Below are 26,870 nucleotides of genomic sequence, written 5' to 3'. Positions count from 1 at the left end.
TGAAGAAAAAGTCTCCAATAAAAATTGCAGCAGATAGACACATCCAGTGAGGCTTCAATAATGTATATGAGTGATGTCAGCCTCAGAGGCATGCAAAATGCAAAACACAAAGGAAATTCATAATGGGATTTTCAGGAAAAGGGTTGTTCCTTCCTGATGTGCTAACCTTGATTCTAGTTTGTGTTTTTAGTACCAGCATAAAGATAGGTGGAGGAGGCACTGCTGAATTTTTCCATTGCCAATTTATGTTGTAATCTAAGGACTGTGTCTTTGCTCTTCCCTGCTTTACTTGCAATAAATATTCTGCGAGCTTTGGGGAATGAGCTACTTTAGTTAAGTGATGTCTTTAATTGTGTATAATTAATCCATTCAGCATCCATAAATCACATTTCCACCCATGGGCATCCTTGCTAGATCAATAGCTTTGAATGTTGAAAACTGTAATAATCAATTGGGCTTGCAGTGGGAGATCTGATGGAAATGGGAAAGATAATTGAGGATAATTTCCATTCCTTCATTCTTAAGCTTCCCTTTCTATCCCTTTACATCAATTCTTGAAATTTCTAGATGCTGTTCTCCTTCACCAGCCTCATCCCTTCAGAGTGTCATTCATACACCAATGCCTTGAATGAGCTTTCTCTTTTTCTCCTGACCACGTCATATTGATGGCCCATCCATACTCTGAGGATCGTTTCTTTTTCCTTTGTAGCATGTGTCATAATTGTAATTAAAGAATTCATTTTATATTTATTTAATGTTTTTCTCTCTAAAATATAAGCTCTGTGAGGGCAGGGGCTATGTTTATTTTGTTCGCAGCTACCTCCCAATGCCTAGCACCATATGATATCATAGTAAGTAAAAACATAAGAGTGTTTTGTAGATAAAAAGTTGTTATTAATGTGCTTCCCCATTTTATTTGTTGCTCTTGGTTTTGCTGGACTTTCCCCACAAAGGAGTGTGGTTTGGAGAAAGGAAAGCATATGTGAATTTATGATACTCTGGATATACCTTCTCAATATAATCATTTACTATGATTAAAGTAGTACTGGCTGAATTACTTGTGCTTAAAAAATTACCATCCCAATGAAAGAGTACATGTGTAATGGCTTGAAATCGAAGCTCCAACATTCATCAACCACTGTTGCCCTACACTTTTTAGTTTCTTTCTTGGTCAGCTGGGAAGTCTAATTCCATTATGATAGTGTCTTATGCTGGGGGGAAGTAGGTTTTCTCCATATAGAAAAATAGATTGTCACATGTAGGTGTTGGTAATACATGGGTGATCCAGAACCTAGAGCGCAGGTAAAGTGGTGTATGTACCAAATGTTGTGGTATTTGGAAGGCAAAGAATCATGGCTTGGAGGACCAGAGTGGTAGGAGCATCAGGTGGGATTCAGAGACCAGGGAGTGAGTGATAGTAAGAGCTGCACCATAAGCAGAGTAGGTGAGTCTCTCTTCTACCCAACACAGAGTCTATTGGTCCATAACTAGAAAGTAGTCAAGAGCTCAATATTATACTCTATTCCTTCCTGGGGATAAAAACAGAGAGGCTTACGTTGTTAAGAAGTCTATTTGTTGTCCATAGGCTGTAGCCAACTTTGATACCAAAAAGAGGAAATATATTTATTCTTTCTAGATTTCTTATTCTTTCTTTTCCTCCTTTCTTTTTCTTTTTAGAGACAGGATCTCACTCTGTTGCCCAGGCTGATTTGCATTGGCAGGATCATAGCTCACTGTAGCCTCAAACTCCTGGGCTCAAGCACTCCTCCCACCTCAGCCTCCCGAGTAGCTGGGACTACAGGTGCATGCCACTATGCCGAGCTAAGTTTAAAAAACATGTTTTTGTAGAGATGATGTCTCACCATGATCTTGAACTCCTGGCCTCATGCGACCCCCTACTTTGGCCAAACAAAGTGCTTGGATTATAGGCGTGAGCCATGGTTCCTGGCCTAGATTTATTTTTCTTAATCTCCCAGTGGTGACTGAGCCCACTGTGGACCCATTGGCCACCTAAATTAGTGAGGTTGCTGGCATTTTCAAGAGTGTTATATGAGGAAGGCAGAGTATCTTAAAAGAGCTTGGGTTTAAGTGTCTTTCAGATGAGACTTCAAATCCTGGCTGTTATCACTTCTTCTCGGTGAGCCTGTTTTCTCATCTGTAACATGGGCCTAATGACACTACTGACCTTATTCTTTGAGCACAGTGACACTCATTTGATACTATTTTTAAAGCATCTCTTATGTGTCCCTGGCACATAGTAACCATTCTGAACATGCTTGCTATTATTGTTGTTTGCTAGGACACTGGAAAGTCATAGTGATTTGTTCTAAAACTGAGCTGGGTTTACATGTCCAGAAGAGGCCTGGACAGGGTGATGGTGATCCTGGAGTGCCTGGCTTGCTGTGTTCGCTCACCCAATTCCAGAATCAGCCTAAAGCTCTGTGGCCCTTCGAAGCTTCAGGGCAAACTGTGTCTGGGTTAAGGGAACAATAGAGAGGTAATTGCAGCCATCAAATGTAGTGTGAAGCTTAAATCTAGTTTGCATCTTTTCACAGCAAATGTACCTGACATGTAAGACCATTTCATCTAGTTTTCCTGGAGGTTGCTGGAGAGAGATGGTCTTATAGCCTTTGATTACATTAAACCAGCACTTTGTAATTGCAACCACTGGCACAGGTGGGCTAACAGCTTCAGAAAGCCCCTTTCTCCATTAAAGAATGATGGATCTGGACTGGGGATTTCCCTACCCCAACTCTTTCCAGTATAAGACAAGAGCATTAGCTAGATTGATGATTGCATCTATTTTCACATTAAAAGTTAGGTTTGAAAATAACTTCTGAATTGATGACCGCATGTTTGGATTTTCATTAAAGCTATATTACGTTTGAAAAAGCTTTAGTCCTTTTTCACAGTTTGAAATCACAAGTCCACAAATTTCACTCTGGATTAGTTAAAATACTGTAAGCCCATTTCAGTAACCTAAATGAATGCTATGTCTGATTTATGGTAATGGTAAGTTGGAGTTCTCAGGTAGTGACCACTCTATTCTGAGTAAATCAAATAGCAAGCTCCCCTTTCTGTAATTGCAGTCAGCTTGTTTGACATCAGCCCACTCTGTGTGTGTGCGCGTGTGTGTGTGTGTGTGTACACATAACTCATTCTTTGGAATTCTCCCATGGAAAAGCAAAGGAAGGAAGCTGAGGGGAGGATGGGGCGATTGCATCCTGTACCCTTTACAGGGGTGTGGCCACGACTGCCTCAGCCGAAGGGACGTGATACATTTTTTTCACTTAGGATGCCTGGACAGTGATAAGTCTTGATGAAAGGCAGGAGTGGCTTTTATTGTCATTCGTACTGGACAGGGGCCTCTTGCTAGAGACCTGCCGGAATCCTGTCTAGTATTTCATTTGTAGAACTTTGGGGGAAGAGGAAGAGAAGCAGGAGCATCCGTGAAGTGGACCTGCAGAGCTTTCACAGCCACCTTAGAACTCCAGACCCGCCTTGACTTCAGTTCAGCGCTGGCTGCTCATATGAATGAAACTGCCACGTGGGTTGGCCAGGTGTATGATTTTAAGGAGAATGCCATGTTTCTTCTTGTTGCTCCCTAAGTCTCATTTGAATGATGGATTTTAAAACTTTTGGGATTATATGAGGTAAGATATTGGAAAGTGCTGTGGAATGAATTCCACTGTCCCCTGATTTCCTTGTCCAGCTGTTTGGGATTTACAGTTTTCTCTGCCTTTCACTTTGAAAAGCTCTTAAAAGTGGTCCCCTCCCAGCTGGCTGAGGGACAATTATTAACAAACTATGCGGCACATTTATCACTTGACAACTGGATATAAGAGATCAGTGCTGAGATTAAAGCATGCAAAACTTTTACATATAAATAGACAGTCACCTCATTGTGAATTTTTAGGGTTCTGCTTGTTTTAAATGGTGTTGTTACTGTGATGTTAAGTACAGGTTCTACCTACAAGAAAATGCTTTTGAAAATTGCCTTAGGTTGAGTCTAAATAGATTTCATGGCAGGTTATCTGTCCCTGGAATAATCATGGTTTTTGACAAATTTTAAAGTTCTTCTCTCAGGGAATGAGATGTGAAAACAGATTTACTTTTAGGGTAAAGTTCAAATGGACAAGTATTCATAGACATCCATATTCTAGAGACTGTTGATTGAATGACAGTCTTACAACAACACTTTAACTTGAGAATAAAACCATGGTTTTTATGTATTATCTTGTGGCAGCTGTGGCAAACTGACTCAGTTTTCTATAGAACTCTAAAATTTGCAAGCAGAAAATCTACTTTAATTAATTATTTAAAAACTGGAACAACTCCAGGGCAAAATTTTAGTTTTATCCTAATTCCTTACAAGTTAGTTTTATACAGTGAAATTTTTTACTTTTTGGCTATTAAATGCCAATCAGTGATTCTCAAGAGGGGTGGTGATGTTCGTTTTTATTGCCATGTAGGGTGCAACTGGCATTTAGTGCCTGAGAGCCAAGGATGCTAATGTTTCTGCAATGTATTGGATAGACTCTCACAAAGAATTACCCACTAGAATGCCTGTAGTGCCCTCATTGAGCACAGTTTAGTGAAAAGTATGTTGAAGATTTAGTAAAGACTTACATGAGCACTCATCTCTGGAAAGGTAACTGATCTTCTGATAAAGCAGTTTTGGGGAGGGACCCACAGAGAGCAGTCACTTCGTAACATTATTCTTTAGGATCAGGGGCAATGAATGTTTCAGAAATATTTCTCCCACCTGTTTTTTTTTATTTTTATTTTTCTATTTTAGGTTCAGGGGTACATATGCAGGTTTGTTATGTAGGTAAACTTGTGTCACAGGAGTTTGTTGAAGAGATTATTTTGTCACTCAGGTACTAAGCCTAGTACCCAATAATTGTTTTTTCTGATCCTCTCTCCTCCCATCCTTCACCCTCGAGTAGGCCCCAGTGTCTGTTGTTCCCCTATTTGTATCCACGAGTCTCATCTTTTAGCTCCCACTTATAAGTGAGAACATGCAGTATTTGGTTTTCTGTTCCTGTGTTAGTTTGCTAAGAATAATGGCCTCCAGCTCCATCCATGCTCCTGCAAAATACATGATCTCATTCTTTTTTATGGCTGCATAGTATCCCATGGTGTATATGTACTACATTTTCTTTATCCCATTTGTCATTGATGGGCATTTAGGTTGATTCCATGTCTTTGCTATTGTGAATAGTGCTGCAGTAAACATACTCAGGCATGTGCTATTATGATAGAATGATTTGTATTGTTTTGGGTATATACCCAGAAATGGGATTGCTGGGTTGAGTGGCAGTTCTGTTTTTAGCTCTTTGAAGGTTTGCTACCCTGCTTTTTTTGTGTAATTTTTTTTAGAGACAGGGTCTCTCTCTGTTGCCTAGGCTGGAGTGCAGTGGCATGATCACAGCTCACTGCAGTCTGGAATTCCTGGGCTCAAGCAATCCTCCTGCCTCAGCATCCTGAGTAGCTAGAACTGCAGGTGTGTGACACCATGCGCAGCTAATTGTAAAAAATTATTTGTAGAGACAGGGTTTGCTGTGTTGCCCAGGCTAGCCTCTAACTCATAGCGTCAAGCAATCCTCCTATCTTGGCCTCCCAAAGTGCTGGTATTACAGGCATGAGCCACTGCCCCCAGCCATTCCCACATGCTTCTAACTAATATTTTCAGGCTGAGGTTAGATGAGCTCCAACAAGTATTTGGTTTAGTTCAATAAGAGTAACCTCCTTCTTGAAATAAAGTTAGCTATTATAGTTCCTCATCCATATTATATGAACTCATTAAGATCAAAGGAATAATTTACTCCTAACCAAAGGATGCTTTTGTATTGAACATGAAATTTCATAATGATTGTATATTTCTCTGAATTTTCAGCGTTAGGTGCAATGTAAAAGTAACATCCTGCAGGTTCTAGAGTTTGCTAAACTTCACTTACTATTAAAAGAGATTATCTTTGAGTGCGGGCTTAATATATGCATGGTTTTGTTTGTTTGTTTGTTTGTTTTAAGATGGCGTCTCACTCTGTTGCCAGGCTGGAGTGCAGTGGCACCATCTTGGCCCACTGCAACCTCTGCCTCCCAGGTTCAAGCAATTCTCCTGCCTCAGCCTCCTGAGTAGCTGGGACTACAGATGCATGCCACCACACCCAGCTAATTTTTGTATTTTTAGTAGAAACAGGATTTCACCATGTTGGCCAGGATGGTATCGATCTCCTGACCTCATGATCCGCCTGTCTTGGCCTTCTAAAGTGCTGGGATTACAGGCGTGAGCCACCTGGCCTGCATGGTATGTTTTAAATAATTAGAGGAAAGAAAGGAGGGTGTGTAATCAAATTGCTATTATCATTCCTGGTAACTTTACACACATAGTGACAAGGTAGAGATTTTCAAGTTGGACACTATATTCAAGGTCCTGGTTTCATTGTGTAGGGAGAGGAGGGCACCTCCATCTGGTTCTTTATCAAGCCAGGCTTAAAGCTCATTGACAGAATTTTAAGCTTTGAATGACCTTCTGTTCAAGAACTGGGCAGTATGGAGATACTACATGTGAGATACTGTGCTATGCTCTTAGTGGCGTAGTTTACAATCACCATACAGTAAGGACTTCACCCGTGCTGCCTGTTCTTTTGGCATCTATGGATTAAGAAAGCAGAGTTTCAAGAAACATAAATAAGCATGCTTTTGTTTTAATTTATGTATATTTATGAGAAATTAGAATAAAATAAATTTTAAAAGTAAAAGCTAAGGAAATGAAGTTGGAGAATTGTGCTTTTGAGTAATCAAATGAAAACATAGCTCCCTTTAAAAGAAGGAATAAATACAGTTTCTTTCTTTTTTTTTTTTTTTTTTGAGACAGAGTCTTGCTCCGTTGCCTAGGCTGGAGTGCAGTGATGCGATCTCGGCTCACTGCAACTTCCGCCTCCTGGGTTCAAGGGAGATCCAAGCAATTCTCCTGCCTCAGCCTCCCAAGTAGCTGGGATTATAGGCACCTGCCACCATGCCCAGCTAATTTTTTGTGTTTTTAGTAGAGACAGGGTTTCACCATGTTGGTCAGGCTGATCTTGAACTCCTGACCTCAAGTGATCCACCTGCCTCAGCTTCCCAAAGTGCTGGGATTACAGGTATGAGCCACCGCGCCCAGTCCGAAATAGGTTTTTAAAACTCGTATGTTTAGCTCCTGATATATGCCAGGTTCACATACTATACTCATGTACTCCTCGCAGCTTTCTGAGCTGAAGTGTGATTACTATTATTTTGTAGATTAAGAAAATGGAGTCTATGCAGTTTTCAAGATTTGCCCAAGGTCATAAATCTAGCGAATGGGAGAAATGGAATTTAAACCCAAATCAGCTGTTACCTAGCAGTGGCAGCCTGGCAATATCAGTATCAAGTGGTTTATTATTCTCATTGCACCTGTAATGTGTGATATATACATAGAAAAGGAAAACGTACTTTTGTTGGTATATTAGTCCATTTCACACTACTATAAAGAACTTCCCTGAGACTGGATAATTTATAAAGGAAACAGATTTAATTGACTCATAGTTCCACATGGCTGGGGAGGCCTCAGGAAACTTACGATCATGGCAGAAGGTGAAGGGGAAGCAGGCACCTTCTTCACAAGGTGGCAGGAGAGAGAAGCAAGCAAAAGCAGGGAAAACTGCCTTACAAAACCGTCAGATCTCATGAGAACTCACTTGCTATCATGAGAACAGCATGGAGGGAACCACTCCCATGATCCAGTGACCTCCCTCCCTCGACATGTGGGGATTACAAGTCCTTCCCTTGACACATGGGGATTACAATTTGGTAATTTGGGTAGGGACACAGAGCCAAACTTTGTTGGTAAATAAAGGTTTATGTAGGCTGAACACTAGTGCTATAGTAAACATGTTGCATTAAGGGTTTTACTGAGCTGCGAAGTGATGGACAATCAGAGCTTTATATTTTGACTGATTAAAATTGAGTGTGGGGAAAATTGGACTTTTGAGAGTTGTTTGAATAAAGAGAGGGAGGAGAAGCGCATGGTGGAGGTAGACAGTGAAACTACAGGATGGTGTTTGACTTGGAGAGGGCTTAGAGGAGAATGAGTGCCCACCCCCGGCCCCCACCACCAGGGTTGTTGAACTGAAGAGTGTGAGATTGGATCACAGCCTTTTGCACTAAGGTGGATATTTGTATCGGCTATAGCTTTGTCTGCACAGGGAGGATGGAGATGGGGGTGAGTCATGTCCAGGTTATGGCTCCCATGCTTGGTCATTGGCCTGGGCATGAAGCATTGTGTGCCATCCTCTCTTGCCGTTCTACCGTCTGTTCTGCACACAGCAGCCAGAATTATCATTATCATTTTTTAATGCAGATCATGTCACTTCCCTGCTTTAAATCCTTCAATGACTTTCCATTATCCTCAGAGTGTGGTCTAGACAGACAGTAAGGTGTAGTGTTGAGGAGCATGGTCACTGGAGCAAGACTGGGTTCACTCTGTGCATACAGTAATTCCACTTTATCCATGGGGGATATGTTCCAAGACCCCCAGTGGATTCTGAACCTGCAGATAGTGCTGAACCCTACCATACACTGTTATTCCCTATACATATATACCTATGATAAAGTTTACTTTATAAATTAGGCACAGTAAAAGATTAACGGTAACTAATAACAAAATAGAACAATTATAACAGTATATTATAACAAAAGTTAGGTGAATGTGGTCTCTCTCTCTCTCAAAATAGCTTATGTGATTGTGATCTCTTTCTCTCAGAATATCTTACTGTGCTGTACTCACCCTTCTTCTTCTTTTTGTGGTGATGTGAGATGACAAAATGCCTGCGTGATGAGATACCATGACAGCTGATCTGATAAATTGAGATGGCTACTAAGTGACTGACAAGCAGGGAGCATCTACAGCATGGACCTGCTGGACAGAGAGATGATTTACATCTGGGTGGGATGGAAGGGACAATGCAAAATTTCATCACACTACTCAGAATGTGCACAATCTAAAACTTATGAGTTGTTTGTTTCTGGAATTTTCCATTTAATATTTTCAGACTAAGGTTAACTTTGGTTAATGGAAATTGCAGAAAGTGAAACTATGGATAAGAGGTGACTGCCGTACCAGCTTTATCATCCTAGACAAATTTCTTAACCTCTCCCTGTTTAACTCTCCTCATTGTTAAAAATTTTATAGATAATAGTTCCTACCCTAAAGGGTTGTTAGAGGTTTAAATGAGTGAATAAAAGTAAAACACTAGAACAGCACTGGCACGTAGTAAGCTCTAGAGAGTGTTATTGTTATTATTACAGTCTAGAAGCTGGCCCCTGCCTGTCTGTTTCTCTCATCTCTTCTTCTCCCACTCTCTGCCTCATTCATGCTGCTCTGGCTGCATCACTTGGATGTTCCTTGGAACATGGTGGGCTTGCTTCTGTTTCAGGGCTTTTGCATTTTTGTGTTATGCCTTTTCCCAAAATCTCCTTGTGGTTCAGTCCCCTGCTTCATTCAGGTTCCTGTTCAAGTGCTTCCCTGACCAACCTATGTAAAATTGTGCTCTCCTACCAACCTCTCTCCACCCCATACCCAAGCTTGCTCTCTTTAAGCCAGTTACTACTACTTGACATTACATTTTTTGCTTATGTATCTGCTTACGGACCACTTTACCCACCAGACGAAAATCTCCACCAGGACAGGGACTTTGACTCTTTTACGCCTACCCAAATCCCTGTCCCTTAGAATATTGCCTGGTAGATAGTAGATGCTCAATAAATATTTGTTGAATGAATTTTTATAAATTTCATTTTCTCTATCCCTTCTATAATTGCTGTTTTCATTCTGTCTTTGAGGCTTAAAATGTTCTTTTCAACTCTTTTTGGCCTGTTTATCCAAATGGAAAAAGAGCATTTACTCTGCTCTTTCTTATGAAAGTTCTTTGACAGCAGGAAGTCTTGTTCTAATACTTTGAGCCTTGTTACAGGGGATAGGATTGAGGCATTTTATCATCACTGTCATAGAAAATTCTTGAAGGGCCTAATGTTGGATCTTGTGCTAAGGTGTTTACCGAGCTACCAAATGCTGGCCATACTTCACCATTTAAAAGGGCTTGGGTTTACATTTTCATTATAAAGCATAATTGCCAAAGGAAAGTAGCCATGCAAGTATGATGGGGAAAATCATGTACTGACAGCAGTGTGTACTTGAAAGAGACTTTGAAAATCTTTAAGTCTCAAGTTTTACAAAGAATACCTCATTCCTGCTAACATTTTTATCATGAAATTGGATGCAACTATTGCAAATGCCTTATTCTATTTTCACGAGATTTATCATAAGTTTTACAATAGCCACCATAAATTATAAGTTTCTTGTTTGATGTAAGTAAGTCTTTAGTAATTTTCCATTTGAGCATTATCAAAGAATTTGAGTTCTCACAAATCCTATGTAGTAAAACATTCAGTTTGGGGAAAAAAATCTTAATTTAGAAATGCTCTGAAAATCCTTGTCAAGAAGGAACTTTAAGATGTTTCAAAGGCCTTACTTGAAACTGGTTATGTGATCTTAGGTAAGCCTCTTAATCTTTTTTGTGCTTTGGTGTGACCAACTGTAGGATATAAACAAAATTGAATGTCACATCAGCAGTGTGGATGAATTAAGTGTGAATGTTAATTAGAAATTCTTATTATAAAGATCCAGAGTTTAAGCTGGTCTTGTGGAATTCGCCTGATAATGCTTACCAAGAATTTGCAATGTTGTCCCTGTTTTTCTCTACACTGAATAAGATGGAGATCTCTTTAAAAAGGCTTTATGTGTTCCATGGTGAGAATTTTATTTCTTTTTTGTATGTTTTAAGAATATAGTACTAATATTCAATTAATATCATATAATCAAAGGAAGATATCAAGATACTGATGCAGGATTTTTCTCAGCCCCCACAGCAGGAGGCACCCTGTGTAGTCAGCCCACTGGGCCATGGTTTGCTTGCACTCCAGTGTGGAACCCAGGGCTGCTGCAACTGCATGCTCAGCCCCTAGTGGGAGGGAGTATGTGAGCAAGTGAGTGTGGGGTCTGGCCGGCCATTCCAACCACTGGTACAGTGGCAGGCTCCATGCAGAGCTTGTGGCTGGACCAGCCATGTCACCCTGACGGGAATGTGGTGGTGCCCAGGCAGGGGTGGCCACAACCCTAAAGCCTCAGAAGGGGTGTTACAATGTGGTAATTAGCTCTTTTACTCCCACTATCTGCAGCCTGACTGATGGTGGTGTATTAACAGCCCAGTTAGCTCCTTGCCCCACTCTGGCCCATGGCTCTGGGGCTGGGGCTTGGCCCTGATGTTGCTTCCTGTTGCATGGGGTGGCTGCCCTCCACTGGCGGAGGGCAAAGGGCCACAGTATTAACAGTCTTTTGAATACCTGTATTCGGTGGGTCCTGAGTTCTTGCCCCACATCCAAGAAGAATGAGGTCACGCTGACAATTGAAGGGTGATGAGGTTGGAGAATTATATTGAGCAATGAAACAGCTCTCAATGGAGAGGGGATGGGAAAGTAGTCTCTAACCCTAAGTCAGGTCATCTATCACCCTAAGTCAGGTTGTCTCTGCAGTGTGGCTGAGTCTGGGGTTTTTATAGGCACAGGATGGGAGAGGGACAGACCATAGGCAGTACTGGAAAAGGCAACATTTGATTGGTTAAAAAGCATTATTCAGAAAGAACCAATGGGGAAAGGGTGGGCAAACACGAACAGAGGTTCTCACTCTGGATCACAGCTTTCATCCAGAACCAGCAGCGTGGTCTTTCAGCCTTCAGGCTGTTTTTGACTTGAAGGTGGCATTTCACCAGGGACTCGCCCCTATGTACCTAGGCATTTATCTGCCTCTTGTCACTATCAATATCTTTCATTCAACCAAATATTAGCACCTACTATGTGTCAGGTTTTATTCTAGGCAGTTGGGATACATCAGTAAACAGAATAGACAAAATTCCTTGACCTCTTGGAGTTTACATTCAACAGAAGAAGACAGACAATATATTTAAATGTGTAACTAGATTCTTAACAGAGTATGTGAGAAGGTGATAAGGATTATGGATAGGAAATTGAGCAAAGTAAGATAGTTCAGGAATGCTGGAGGAAGACTTGCATTTCAAAATGAAGCAGTCAGAGTAGGTCTCATTGAAAAGGTGATGTATAAGCCACAAAATTGAACGGAGGATTTGAGCCATAAGGGTATCTGGGGGAAAGTTCCAGGTGAATGGGATGGCCAGAGCAAAGTTCCTGGAGCTGAATCTTGACCACACCTTTGGGGACATCAGGGAGGTCAGTGTGGCTGGAAGGGGGTAAGGAGGGAGGCGGGGAAAGTAGGAAAGGGTGAGGTCAGAGCTGTAATTGGAGGGAGTGGGCGGCCATGTCCTGTGGACACTGGAAGCCATCATAAACACTTTGGATTTCACTCTGAGAAAAATAGGGAGCCACTGAACAGAAGAGAGACATGTTTCTATATGCCAGTGTGACGTGTGTTTGAAATTGATTCTTTTGTAAGCCATTTCTGAACTGCTCCTTATTGTCTGGTATACTGGGCCATGACTGTAACTCTTGGGAGGGATTTACTGAAATGAGTTCAAGCGTTTCTTCTCACTGGGCTGTCAGTAATTTTTTTTCCTTGTCAAATGAGTGTTTAATCAAATAGTTTAGGACCAGTTGTTTTTATCTAGGAAGTTGCTGAGCAGAGCCTCCTCCCTTTGCCTAGTACATCTAGAGGTGTGAGTGTGCAGGTGACCCCTCAGGGGTGTGGTTCAGACTTGACTATATGTCACGCAGTTTGGATCTAGTAAGACATTTCACATTCTCCAGTTGGGCCCCACTCCCTGCTTGTGATACCCTGCTATAGAGGATACAGCAATAAAACATCTCTCTTAAACTTGATAGTGCATGATGTGAGTTCAACAAGTGTGCCCTGTGCCTCTCCACTCTGCCAGCATTCCCTTCCAGGGCAGTGATGAGGTCCATGTCAGAGATAGTGTCCTGCACACCTTTCAGTGCACAGATATTCCCAAGGCCAGACCTTGCAGTCTTGTCATTGGCTCTTCTCAATCCGTGTTGTTTTTTTCTATGCGGTAATGTGCTTGGTGCCCATTTCTGCATTCTCGGGCACATTGTTCTCAGAAAATCATTCTGGTGCCATTCAAGTGGCTTCAAAGCCATAGTCGCCAGTAGGTGCCCTCTTAGCAGGTGGCCTGGTGGTGCCATGATTGTAATCTCTGAACATGTCAGACACACTCTTGTCTCCATTCAGAGAAGACTTTAATGTAAAGAATTGGGCACCTAGGGAGATTGTGTTAAAAACTAATGCTAAGTTTGCAAATTCATAAGGAAGTTTGCCAGTGAGTTCTCCTAGCACTTAATAAAATTGGTGCTCCGTTTGGTACATTCAGTGATGAAGACCCACCCGTCTTCCACAGTATAGCTCAGCTCTCAAAGTTGTCATCACAGTTTTCTCCTCAATGTGGCTCTGGGATTCCAGTAACTGGCCTGGTACTTGCTGGTAAATTTGTACCATTTTAACAGTCAAGCAGTCCCTCTGAAGGGGTGTTCTTTGCCCAGGTCTAGAATGATTATCTTGATTCAACTCCTAGCTTAGTATTGCTCTCCAATCCCAAATTCCAGACAGGCATCTAATTCCCGAGTGTACCCAGAATAAGATCAAGCATCTTTATGGTTCCAATCTCAGGACATAGTTGTTTTCAATTTATATACAAAAGATAATTGAAAATCAATTTAGAATGTATGCCATTTTTTAAGAAAATGTAGATAGGAGATGGAATTACTTTAAAGCAAAAGAAAATTTGTAAGTATTATTTTTCTTCTCTCTGGCACAATCGGTCACGTGGCATCTTTCTCAAAAAATTTCTCCTCTATTTTCAACTCTCCTGGGTTGATTGGTAGGAGGGTAAGTGCTTTGGATACTTTTTTTGTTTCTATTTTATTTCAAGTACCGTATGGAGGTTTTGGAGATATTTAACATAGACATAAAAACGTTTCCAAATCTAGAATATGTTTGGATATGTCTGATATGTCTGTTCATGTTTCCTATATATTCTCTTATTATCTTAAAAGGATAATTTTCTGGAAATCCAAGAATCATGTACAGGAAAAAAATTAATCTTTTAAAAATAGTTTTCACACCCGTCTCTGTGTGTGGAATATTATGGGGAAGAAAGAACTTGAAAAAAAATTTAAAGTTTTTCTGTTTACATTATTTTAGTTTGATGTGTCATTTTTTTTAAAAAAAAAGAATTAGTTTTCTAAAAGACTACTCTTTATAATTATATTGTAGGTTAATATAATTATCAACTTTTCCAGGGAAGAAAAGGATAATCTCCTGGGGCCCAAGCAAAAATGGTAACATTGACCTCTGAATTCAGCTCTAAGTATGCTGTTTCTGATGACCATTCATAGAACCAAAAATGTGAACCGTGGAAGGTAAAGAAATATATATATCTAGGGAATGGATGAGGAAACAATGTCTGGCTTAGATTTGTAGACTTCTCAAAGGAGATCTCCGTAAACCCTTTCCAAAGACACTTTAAACCTAACAGCTCAGAACCATATGAATCACACACAGACACCAGATGACTAATCATTCCTCCTCTTTTTTCCTCTTCTAACAAAACATGGTTACCTTTACCATAGTAATTTTTGCATTGCATTATATATCTATGTGCCTTATCCTGTCAGCTCCTTATGGCAGGAAATATCCCCCCTTATCCTGTCAGCTCCTTATGGCAGGAAATAGATGCTTATGGTCTTCATAGTAGTCAGTCAGTAAATACCTGTCAAATGAATGAATGAATGAACAAGGTAACAAATGAGAGGGACAATGATCAAAGACATATGCATGGTCCACAGCATTGCTGTGATTGCTCAACTTCCCTGGAAATAACCATGAAGCAGAATTTTTCAAAATGTGGTCTTTATGGTACTTGCATCTGAATCATCTGGTTGGGGTGCTTGCTAAAATTCAGATTCCTGAGCCCAGATTCAAACCTACTAAATTCAAAATCTCTGGAAGAGCAGCACAAGAATTAGCATTTTATTTGTTTACTTTTTTGAGATGGAGTCTCGCCCTGTTGCCCAGGCTGGAGTGCAGTGGCACAATCTCAGCTCACTGCAACCTCCACCTCCCAGGTTCAAGCAATTCTCCTGCCTCAGCCTCCTGTATAGCTGGGATTACAGGTGTGCGCCTCCACACCCAGCTAACTTTTTGTATTTTTATTAGAGTCGAGGTTTCACCATGTTAGCCAGGCTGGTCTCAAACTCCTGACCTCAAGTGATCTGCCTGCCTCGGCCTCCCAAAGTGCTGGGATTACACGCGTGAGCCACCATGCAGGAATTCGCATTTTAAAGAAGCACCGCCCACCCCCCCTCATTCATTGTGAGCCATGAAGTTGGGCATTCATTGCCCTGGAGGATCAGGTAGCTAAAAGAGATGGTGACCCGCGAGGATCTGTGACAGTGAATGTGCAGGAGATTTTGGTAAGTCTGCTTATATAGAGATTCTGTTTAAGAACCCTAGGTGTTCCTCCTAAAAATAATGTGATTTTAATGAAGGAAAAGGGGCCTATTTCTCACCTCCTTAACAATCTCTGAGAAATTTCTCTGTGTGATTATATAGTTAGTAGAAGAGGGTTGTGTATTGTAATCTTCTATTTCTACTCTTTTATCTCCTGGGTCCAAACACTTTGTTTCTCCCTTGAAGAAGCAGAATTAACATAACTAATTCCAGTATTAGTAACAGGATTAATGGGAGTAGCTCTAAGTTGTAATTTAAAATAATAATAATAAGTGAAATCACTTTGGATAAGTATCATGTTCAGGCATGGTGGCTCACATCTGTAATCCCAGTACTTTGGGAGGCCAAGGTACGCGTGCACGCGCACACACACACACACACACATTTCACTTTTCTATTTAGAGAAAATGTGTAGCCAACTAGACTTGTAAGAGAATGAAGAAGTCCTGAGACATGAAGGGACAAGCTTAATATAAACCCTACCAAACAAAATTAGATTTAGAAGGTATTTGGGTATATATGTATTAACATCTCCAGTGTTCCTTTCTTTGTAATTATATTTCCACTAGGAAGTGACCTAAGAATCTAGAATATATACTCCTGTAATATAGACTGTTTTGTAACAGAAAAACAGACACTTTAATCCTAGTAGGGGAGGAAATAGGAATGAAGATGGGAAAGAAGCCAAGGAAGGTAATGGTCAAAGAACAAAGACAAAAGCAGGAGAATATGCCCCATGGAAGCTGACAGGTTTCTAGATTGAGTGGAAGTTCCCTCTAGAGGAAAAGGTTAAATATTAAGATGACAGAAAGTGACTGGTGGAGAAGAGGGCGCCGCAGGCACCACTGTAAGGGGGAGTAGAACCCTGGGCAAGAAGGCAAGAAGTAGGCACAGATACAGAGGAGATAGTGGTAGGGAGATGGAGAAATCAAGGGAGATCAGGCCTAATGTCCTCTATGGATGCCACAGAATGCATGAGTTTAGGGACACAGAGTTCACACAGAGTTCCAGTGAGGGCGGAAATTAGGTAGGGGATGTGAGGACAGAGACAGATTTGGAATTGTTAAGAGAAATGAGAAAGGGAAGTGGCCAAGTATAACTTGGTTTTAAAGACCAGTGGCATTCTATGATTTGTTGGAACCTTTACTCAGTTAAAGGAAGAAATAAAGTTATAATTACTTCTATATTACACATGTGGGGGATTTAGAATTGTTTCTTTGATATACCTTTTTATATTCAGTTATTGTTCTTGTTTTTGAGATGGGGTCTTGCTCTGTCATCTGGGCTAGAGTGCAGTGGTGCAATCGTGGCTCACTACAGCCTCAAACTCCTGGGCTCAAGGGACACCCCCATCTCAGCCTCCCGAGTAACTAGGGCTGCAGGTGCATGCCATCATGCCCAGCTAATTAAAAAAAAATTTTTGTGTGTGGAGACAGGGTCTTGTTGTGTTGCCCAGGCTGGTCTCAAACTTCTGGCCTCAAGCAATCCTCCTATCTTGTCCTACTGAAGTGTTAGGATGACAGGCATGACCCACTGCACCTGGGTTCTTACTTTGGGTTGGGGGAATTTTGAAAAAACCAAATCACCTCATACAGGTACTAAATAAGGATAAAAAAGAATAGTTCATTGAATATAGGAAAAAAATATGTTGGCCTATACAAAAAAATCCATGAGCAATAGATCTGAGCAGAGAAAATGCCACCACTCTAAAATGATTCTCAGGCTAGACCAAAATTGACTGCAACCTAAACAAAGGTGTGAACAAAAAATTCAATCTAAAGGACTAATTAAAATTATCTTCTTGGAACAAAGAAAAGGAATTAGTCATTCTAGGCGTTGCTTAGTATGATGTGCCAAGGCTGGCCATAGCTCTGCTAGCCGCAGTAGGAGCAGTAGCAGTTGTAGAGATTGTAGTAGCCATTTCACAGTAATGTGAACTCTGTGTCCCTAAATTTGTTTTTTTCTCAGGATTCATATTTGCAATTAAGGGTTGCTGCCACTCAGTGGCGGAAGTGTTTGTATCTGTCAAGGATAATGAATTATCAAGAATATGATCACATCAAAGAAAAATTTCCATCTAGAATAACCAGAATATTAACTTGAGTGTCTCTTACTTGACAAGCACCATGGTTGGCAGGGAATAACGCAGCAGCTTTCCTTCCTTATGAAGGCCAAAGGATGGTCACTGGCCATGGCATTTAAACTTGTTTTCTGTAATCAAAACAGGCCCATCCAGCTTCTGCTCAGGGTCAGCTCATTCTGCTTCTGAGCCATTTTTTGTCATATATGGAACATTTGTGTTCTGTGTGAACCTGAATACTCATGGTACAATTTAGCCATTTGGCTTCAAAGGGCTAACTTTTATTTCTTTAAATGTCACAGATTTCACCAGGCCAGGTGTGGTGGCTCATGCCTGTAATCCCAGCAGTTTCGGAGGTTGAGGTGGGCAGATCACCTGAGGTCAGGAGTTCGATACCTGCCTGGCCAACATGGTGAAACCCCATCTCTATTTTGTATTTTGTATTTTGAAAAATACAAAAATTAGCCAGGCGTGGTGGCTTACACCTGTAATCCTAGCACTTTGGGAGGCCGAGGCAGGTGGATCACGAGGTCAGGAATTCGAGACCAGCCTGGCCAACGTGGTGAAACTCCATCTCTACTGAAAATATAAAAAACAAAAAAATTAGCTGAGCGTGGTGGCAGGCGCCTGTGATCCCAGCTTACTCGGGAGGCTGAGGCAGGAGAATCACTTGAACCCAGGAGACAGAGGTTGCAGTGAGCTTAGATAACGCCACTGTACTCCAGCCTGGGTGACAGAACAAGACTCCATCTCAAAAAAAAAAAAAAAAAAAAAAAAAAGTCACCAAACGGAAATGGAATTTTTTTTTTTTTTTTTTTTTTTTTTTTTTTTTTTTGAGACGGAGTCTTGCTCTGTTGCCCAGGCTAGAGTGCAGTGGCATGATCTCGGCTTGCTGCAAACTCCGCCTCTCAGGTTCAAGCAGTTCACCTGCCTCAGCCTCCCGAGTAGCTGGGATTACGGGCGCCTGTCACCATGCCCAGCTAATTTTTTTGTTTTCTGTATTTTCAGTAGACATGGGGTTTCACCATGTTGGCCAGGCTGGTCTCGAATTCCTGACCTCGTGATCCACCTGCCTCGGCCTCCCAAAGTGCTAGGATTACAGGTGTGAGCCACTGTGCCCAGCTGGAAATGGAATTTTCTACATGGCCTATGAACTAACCAGGGGAACTAAGTCAGAGATACAGAGATATAGAGTTTATCCCAACCTACAAGAGCTGGCGGGTGAATTGAACACTTAACTCTAGGTTTGTTTCATGGTAAAGGGTCTAAGAAGAAAGCACACATTACTTATTCTCCCTTATTTCCTACTTCTCAGACTAAGCAAGGGTATGCAAGTAGTACAATATTTATACCTTGAGATGAACCTAACTAGCAAAGGAAGTGATATTAGTGACCCTCTTAGAATAAGAGATGCTGACACGAGTTCTGTCCAAGCCCCCTTCTAGGGACCATGTAAAGGAGCCTCAGGATCTCCTCTGTCCAGGGCTCAGGCCTCATCCTCATCCCATTCCTACCCATCCATTCTAATTTTTGACCCTCAGTGGTCCATGTTCCCAAAATTGTTGCGTCAGAAATGCATTTGGATTAATTTATTGGCTTAATTGATTGCCTGGGGAGAAAAAGTTTAGTAATACCAAATATGCATACACTTTTACAGTGAGGTCACATTAACAGGTACAACTTTTTTACGGTTGCTTTTTATCTTCTTGATTCTAGTACTTGCTCCTTAAAACCAGATTTGATACTGCCTCATCTTTTCCGAGGCCTCAAGAGGAAGGAAACTGTTACAACAACATTTTTAGGAAATTTCCCGTGTACATAACTACTTTTTTAAAAAGCTTCATGAATAGGTGGATACCCTGTATCTCCTATGTGTGTGTTCTCTTTCTTGTAGAGCCCAGCCTTCTGTGCCTTCCAAGTGACCAGTAGCTAATAAGTAAATTTATCTGTGAAAACAGGAGAGTTCTTCAAGCATCCAAGCAGCTCTGCTAATTAAAGTATCTTTCAGAAGGTGAAGCAAATACCCTTGTTGTCTAACCTGGAGCAGTGATGCAAACTTGAGGATTCCAGGTCAAGTCAGAAATGATGAGTCTGAATCACTGAGTGGTTTTTAGGATGGGTATATCTGTTAAGAATTGTGTACAGCTGCAGGTAACAGAAACACAACCACAGTGGCTTAACCAAATAGGATTTTTTTTTTTTTCCTAGGTAGCAAGAAGCCTGAAGGCGGGTGGGTCATGGCTCAATGGATCATCCTGATGGCTTCTTGCTTCTTGCTCTGCCATCTTAGCAATGTGGCTTTACTCCAAAAAGAGGGGACAGGGAAGAGCAAAAGGATGTTGAGTTTGTCCTTTTCTTATTAGGAAAATTACAGTTTTCCATAAGGTTCCACCTAATAGACTTCCACTTACATTTCACTGGGCAGAACCAGGCCACATGTCACCATTAGCTGGATGGGATTTTGGAGAGGTATTTTTAACAGGGCACATTGTTGCCTTGAACAAAATTGGGGTTCAGTTGGCAAGGTAGAAGCTCAATGGTTATGCAGCAAGCAGGGTTTGCCCTGAGGAGCCATGTGATACCTTTCAAATCCAGTGATTTTTAAGTGATTGCCTGAGTACCATCTAAATATCTGCATCTTGGTTATATTTCTGTGATGAAATGGAGTTGTTTGCTCTCATTGTTTGTCTAGGAGAGGATGTGATGCCATGAATGGGTTATGTCTTTCCATTCTTATAAAGAACAGTGGCTGCTTCTTGGCCTTTCACAATAAAGAACCTTTAACTTATAATGTGCTCAATGCAAATGCATGAAAGGACCATCCCTCCCAAAGTTCTTTGGCTTTTCAATATGATGAAACTAGTAGGGCAACCACAGAAAAGACAGAAATCCCTCTGTCCCCTTGCTTTGACCCATTTTCTGTTTCTTTCATGCTTAAAAGAAGAGAGGTTTTTCTCCTCAGGACTATTCCTTTGGGCTTGGGACCTTTTCTCCATCTTTCCATTTTTAGTGTAGCTCTTACTTCACCCCGTCTTCTTTATTCCAACTCTCAGTTAAAGTAAAGTGCAACCTTAATCCTTCCTCCTTGGAAAGGGATTTGGGAAAACAAATGAGGTACATCTGGCATTAAGAGCCAGGATCACTATATACTTTTTAATGCGCCTATAAAACTCCAAATTGTCTCCTTTTCGTGTTTTCTAGTTTCATTTCCTATTCTGGGCCACTAAGACAGAGCTTCAAACTAGTGTAATGTGAGCAAATTACAGAATATGAACCCCCAGTCCTCAGGGTGCTAGGGGCAGAGCCTCAGGAAGCCAGAGCATCCCTGCCTGTCATATTAAATTGTAAGCATAGCCTCTGTTGAATCTAGTGTGTCATACAAATATTACCATTTTCTTTGTGCCATGAGGTCAGAAAGCTTGGAAAATGCTGCTTTCAGGCCTGTTTGGGGGATCACTGTTCTTTCTATTCTTCTTCAACACAAAAGCCTATAGAGACTCTTTTTTTTTTTTCTTATCTTGTCTCAAGGTCTATGCCTTTGGTCTTTTGCAAAGGACTGTCCTGACAGATGTGATGAACTTGGTTTGTGTTCCCTAAACACGGTTCCTGGCAAAGCTGTGCTGTATCTTGACTCACTTTCGTAGCTTAACGTCCCTTTTGTTCATCCCATCTTGAATTCTGTTATATTCTCCTAGGTCTGCTCTTCCTTTCATTTTTACAACAGGGTTTTACAAATGGGAGCACACCCAACCCCTTTGTTATAAATCAGCTCATAGCTAAAGTTGTAGCAGTTGTACCCTTTGTTCTTTGCAGTTTTGTCTTTTGGCAACATTGACCACCTTGGCCAAGCCCAGAGATGCCATCTTCTTTCCACCCACCCCCCTTTCTCCCCCTTTTCTTTCACCCAGCATAAATGCAAGCACAGAAACTCGGGTAATACTCTGCTGGGAGGTAGTCATTAAGAATAATGTGCATTATATTTTCTCATTTATCTTTTTTCCATGTATTTTAGAACTTATGTTAATCTTCCTGCTAAAGAGAGACAGGTTATAATTAAGCTGAAAAGTATTTCTTTGGTTTTTCCAGATGAGAATTCTCCAGCCAACTTCTGGGATTCTAAGAACAGGGGTGTGACTGGAACACAAAAAGGGCAAATTGTATGGAGAATTGAGCCTGGGCCCTATTTCATGGAACGTAAGTAACTAAGTGAAATATAAACTTATTATTGAACATTGCATAAGTATGCAGAAGTCTATGGAGTCTTTTTGAATGTTATTTTGAAATTCTTTGGTTTGGATTTACATATTTATGCCATGATGGAAAATATATTGTTTTAGAAAATGCTCAGTAAAGAATGTTCACATATTTTGAAAAAACTGTATGTGTTTAAACATACAGTTAGCCATCCATATCCATGGATTTCACACCTACAGATTAAACCAACTGTGGATCAAAAATATTCAGGAAAAAAAAATGTCATCGTGTCTATACTGAACAAGTACAGACATTTTTTCTTATTATTCCCTAAACAATATAGTATAACAATTTTTGCATAGCATTTATATTAGGTATTATAAGTTATCTAGAGATAATTTAAAGTATACGAGAGGATGTACACAGGTTATGTGCATATACTCTGACACTTTATGTAAGGAACTTGAGCATCTGTGGATTTTGGTATCCCATGGGGGTCTTGGAACGAATCCCCCATGGATATCAAGGGACAACTATATAATATGTGCATGTGTGTCTATGTATATAGACACACACACAAACATACACATTTACGTATATGTGCAAATAAATATTACATATACATACATATACATGTATATATACAAAAATATATATAGCATATTTTATATTTTACACATGCATTATGAATGTATGGTATATAAATTATATATGGTTTCTTTAATACTTTACACATTTTTATATACCCTTTATATCTATAATTAATATTTATTCATATGAATTTCAGAAAGAATAATTCAAGATTTCAGTTAATTTCATAATGACTTGCCTTTGAAATATCTTATTATAATTTTTGCCAGCAGCAGAATAACTTCATGTTTGGACCCCAGTCTTTTCAAAGTGTTGATGAAATAGATGGGCTCACTGACATTGAGGTCAGCTTACTAGAAAATCAGACATTGGCTTGCAGATAACTCAACTATTACCTAATTAATTCAGTGTTATAGTCATTTATAAATTCAAATGCTCATATATAGTGCCTGGTTCACAAAAATATCTTGTCCCTTTCTCTGTTGGGTGATGGTGTTATTTACAGTTGCCACCAATATTATTGAAAAAATAATAAATACTCAGTACATTTTTGTGGAATATATGGAAGAATGAAGGAATAAATGATTTACTAGTTGGTCCAGGTTAGCTTCTACATTTATAGAATTTATTTTTCTTTCTTTCTTTTTTTTTTTTCCTCGAAACAGAGTTTAGCTCTTGTTGCCCAGGCTGGAGTACAATGGCGCAATCTCAGCTCATCGCAACCTCCGCCTCCCGGGTTCAAGCAATTCTCCTCCCTCAGCCTCCAGAGTAGCTGGGATTACACTCATACACCGCCACGCCCAGCTAATTTTGTACTTTTATTAGAGACAGGGTATCTCCATGTTGGTCAGGCTGGTCTCGAACTCCCGACCTCAGGTGATCCGCCCGCCTCAGCCTCCCAAAGTGCTGGGATTACAGGCATGAGCCCCTGCGCCTGGCCATTTCTCTTTAATGTAGAAAAAAATGGGCTCTTTAAACTTTTTCTCAGTTGTTGAGCTCTGAGTGAGCCTTAAGATTAATATATGGAAAAGATTTAATATAAAAGAATGTGTGGGTACTAGTACTTAAAGACAGCACTTACTAAACATGAACATTAAAGATTTGATTAAATGGAAACCTGCCGCAAGCATATCTTTATTGAAGCATATCAAACTTCTCTAATACACTGTTATCTTAAAAGGTTAACATCTGTTACTTTGAATGGCCATTAAAGGCATGAAATAATTTCTTTCACCATTCTTACTAGTAAATCAGCACTCTAGAACTTTCTCTAATCCTGCTTCTGCCCCATAAGAAATGTCTTCTTTTCATATTCCAGTTTTCTGACTGGACTCTCTCTTAGGCCTTAAAAGAAATGTCGTTTTTAAGGGAAAATGCTCACAAAAAGCAGAGAGAAAGGAAGGTCAGAAAGGGGAAGTAGGTACATTCAGCAGAATCCTAGCTAATAGCACAGCATATAGGAAAGTTTGGAAGAAAACTTGCCAACATGTGAATGAGGATGGTTTCTGGCAGGTGGAATTATGGATGATTTGTTTTTCGGACCTATGTCTGTGTAACTTTCCAACATTGCCCCAGCTGGCACGACTATCTAAGTAATGAAGAAATAAGTCATAAAAGAATGTGGGAAAATGGAATGAGAAATAGCTGGTTTTACTTTCAGTGTGATTCCTCCTTTGAAAGGATCCTGGTGTTTAAAAGGCTGATCTAGCTGAGAAATATTGCCAACTGAACTTCAGGGGAAAAGGTAAAATCACTTCCTTTGGAGTGATTTTGGCAAAATCACTCCAAAATGCTGACGGCTGCTGGTAATTATTGCCTGTTGGAGTGTACAGATTGATATTACAAGGCTCATGTGAACCCCTGGGAAGAAGTCAGTACCACATGCTGCTATAGTTTGGAATATAATGTGAGAAAAAGCCCATTTACAGAGTATCCCCTTTGCTGTGATTGATTTTCTTTCTCCCTCCCAAAGTGTTAGAGATTCATAATGTCCTGGCTGATTAGGCTATAGTTAAATAGCTCTGTCTTGACTGATTTCTCTACCCCCCACCCTAGTATTTAATAGAAATGGGCTTGACATTGAAACTAGGAGTTGGGAATGAAGAAAAGAGAAGGGTTTTTTTTTCTTTTCTCCTTATTTTAGCATTTCCACCTTAATTCTTCTCACATAAAATTGGGAGTATTGTGGAGCATAATTGTAAAACTGGAAATACTCAGTAATGCATTTTTTAAAGACTGAGAAATGTAGTATAAGTAAAGTTCAGGACAATGAATAGGAATTCTAGAAAGATTCTCCTTTGAATAAGTCTTTCTTCATTAATCAGAATGAAGCACTCCCCGCCCCCTCAAAACACTCACCCCTACCCTTGCAATATAAAAGAAGTTGTAATTATATTTATAGTGCCTAGAAATAGTCTATGCCTTTGGGATGTCAATTTTTTTTTTTTTTTTTTTTTTTTGAGATGGAGTCTTGCTGCGTCTCTCAGGCTGGACTGCAGTGGCATGATCTTGGCTTACTGCAACCTCCACCTCCTGGGTTCAAGCGATTCTCCTGCCTCAGCCTCCCAAGTAACTGGGATTACGGGCATGCATCACCATGCCCGGCTAATTTTTGTATTTTTAGTATAGACAGGTTTTCACCATGTTGGCCAGGCTGGTTTCAAACTCCTGACCTCCAGTGATCCACCCGCCTTGGCCTCCCAAAGTGCTGAGATTACAGATGTGAGCCACCATGCCCGGCTGGATGTCATTTTTAAAACCCATTGTCTGGCTAGAACATTCTTAAAGGGACTCACAATGGAATGTTGGTTGAATCTCTGGAGCTGATTGCATGGAACTTTTTTTAAAAATTGAGAAGAGATTAGACAGTTTCTAAAATATTTTCCACCTCCAATCCTGAAAATGCAAAGTATTTAAAAATGTTTGTTTTTATCTGCAGAAAGGAAATTTGTTTATCTTTAACTCACCAGAAGTCCAAACAAAGGTTTAAAAATCTCTGAAAATTGATCTATTAAAGTTCCAGGGAAAACCTGGATTTGAGCACTATGTAGGCTATTTGTGAATTTAAGATGGTTTTAGTTTGTCTGGATAAATCCCCAGAGGAGGCAGGTAGTCGAAATTTATTTCATTATAGGGCTTACCTGAATGGATTTGAAGGACAAAACCAAGTATAAATGTGGGTAGATGAGCCTCAGGGCATTCAAGAGGAGGGCCAGCTTCATCTGCACTTACTTGTCAAAAGAGTCAAGTATTCAAGAGAGCTCAGGCTCACAGAACCTGAATGGGTCATCTGTGCAGTATGCATTTGTGAGTTTTAAAATTTAAGAGGTTTCAAAAGTTGTATTGGCAGGCCAGAATGTCTGTTTCATTCTATACAGTCTTTTATGGGTTGTGGTCATTCATTTATTCATATTTGCTTTTTGTTCTTCCTTCCTTCCTTCTGTCCGTCCGTCCATCTATCTCCTCATCTATCCTGAAATATTCATTGAGTGCTACCTTTGTACTGGGTCTTATTCTAGGTACTCACTAAATCTTGTATCAATGAGTGAGCTTAGAGTACTAAACTTCATCCTACATTGCTATGTACTGAATTGATATGTGATCATTGAGGAATATGACAAAACACTGATATTTGTATAAATTACCTAGCAATTTCACATACTTACCCATCCCAGCCCTGGGAAATGTATATAGGATTAGAAAACAGTATGCAAGTGACAACTGTGAGTGAGAGTCTTTTCTCTGAGTGGTGCTCAGGTTGGTACCTTGCCAAAATAGATGTGTCATGGGTGCCTTTTTGTTTGGTGTAGTTGGGGTGGCCTCGGTCTCTTATTTTTACTATCAGAGCCTTTTCTGTAACTTTCACCATTCCTAAGTCCCCTCCCACCAACATCAGAAAGGTCTTTTTGCCCCTTGGATGGAGATTTAATGCTTTTCATCCCCCATCCTCACACTTTATATTTTAGGCCCAGTTAGTTCTCTAGTCCTGTTAGGTTTCTGCCACATCTGCACGGATATTGCCCCTTTTGTTTTTCTGAGTTTTAGCAGAGGAAAGCCTGGCCATTTCAGGCTCCACTGGCCCTTGTTAAAGAGAAGACAACTTCCAGTGTCATATAACTGACAAGTGAGCATGTCACTGGCATGTGGGTGAATTTCCTCAAAAGCATGAAGAGTAAAGCTGTGAATAAGAATCATAATATTAATAGTTTAATGAAAACACATAGGGCAATGGTGAAAGTCATGTTCTAGAATAAATTACGATTAGCTTGATTTTTTTAGATTATTCTACCATTTAAGTAAATAGAAATGATTAAACAAAGAAGGACATTTATATTCCATCCATCTTTATGCTTCAAAATATTCAACTTCTAGAAACTTGAGGAAAATCCAGACTCTCTAAATAGGAACAGGCTGTTAACTACTGCCTGA

General features: G+C 40.3%; 1 protein-coding gene across 6 annotated transcripts in view; it reads left to right on the top strand.

Moving 5' to 3' along the window:
* Positions 1–26,870, top strand: part of HECW2 (HECT, C2 and WW domain containing E3 ubiquitin protein ligase 2) — a 397,525-nt gene that overhangs the window by 229,162 nt on the left and 141,493 nt on the right. For 5 of the 6 annotated variants that reach the window (XM_054478078.2, XM_063647767.1, XM_063647764.1 and 2 more), the window contains one exon: positions 21,744–21,851. In XM_054478078.2, the coding sequence (XP_054334053.1) occupies positions 21,744–21,851 (108 nt within the window). Of the gene's footprint in view, positions 1–3,377; positions 3,654–21,743; positions 21,852–26,870 lie in introns of those variants that run through there. The other variant, XM_063647768.1, reaches the window with a different exon arrangement.

This window comes from Pongo pygmaeus, chromosome 11 (genome assembly GCF_028885625.2).
Source record: "Pongo pygmaeus isolate AG05252 chromosome 11, NHGRI_mPonPyg2-v2.0_pri, whole genome shotgun sequence".
In the NCBI taxonomy this organism is placed as follows: domain Eukaryota; kingdom Metazoa; phylum Chordata; class Mammalia; order Primates; family Hominidae; genus Pongo; species Pongo pygmaeus.
Note: the sequence above shows the minus strand (reverse complement) of the source record. Positions and strands in the feature narration are given on the sequence as shown.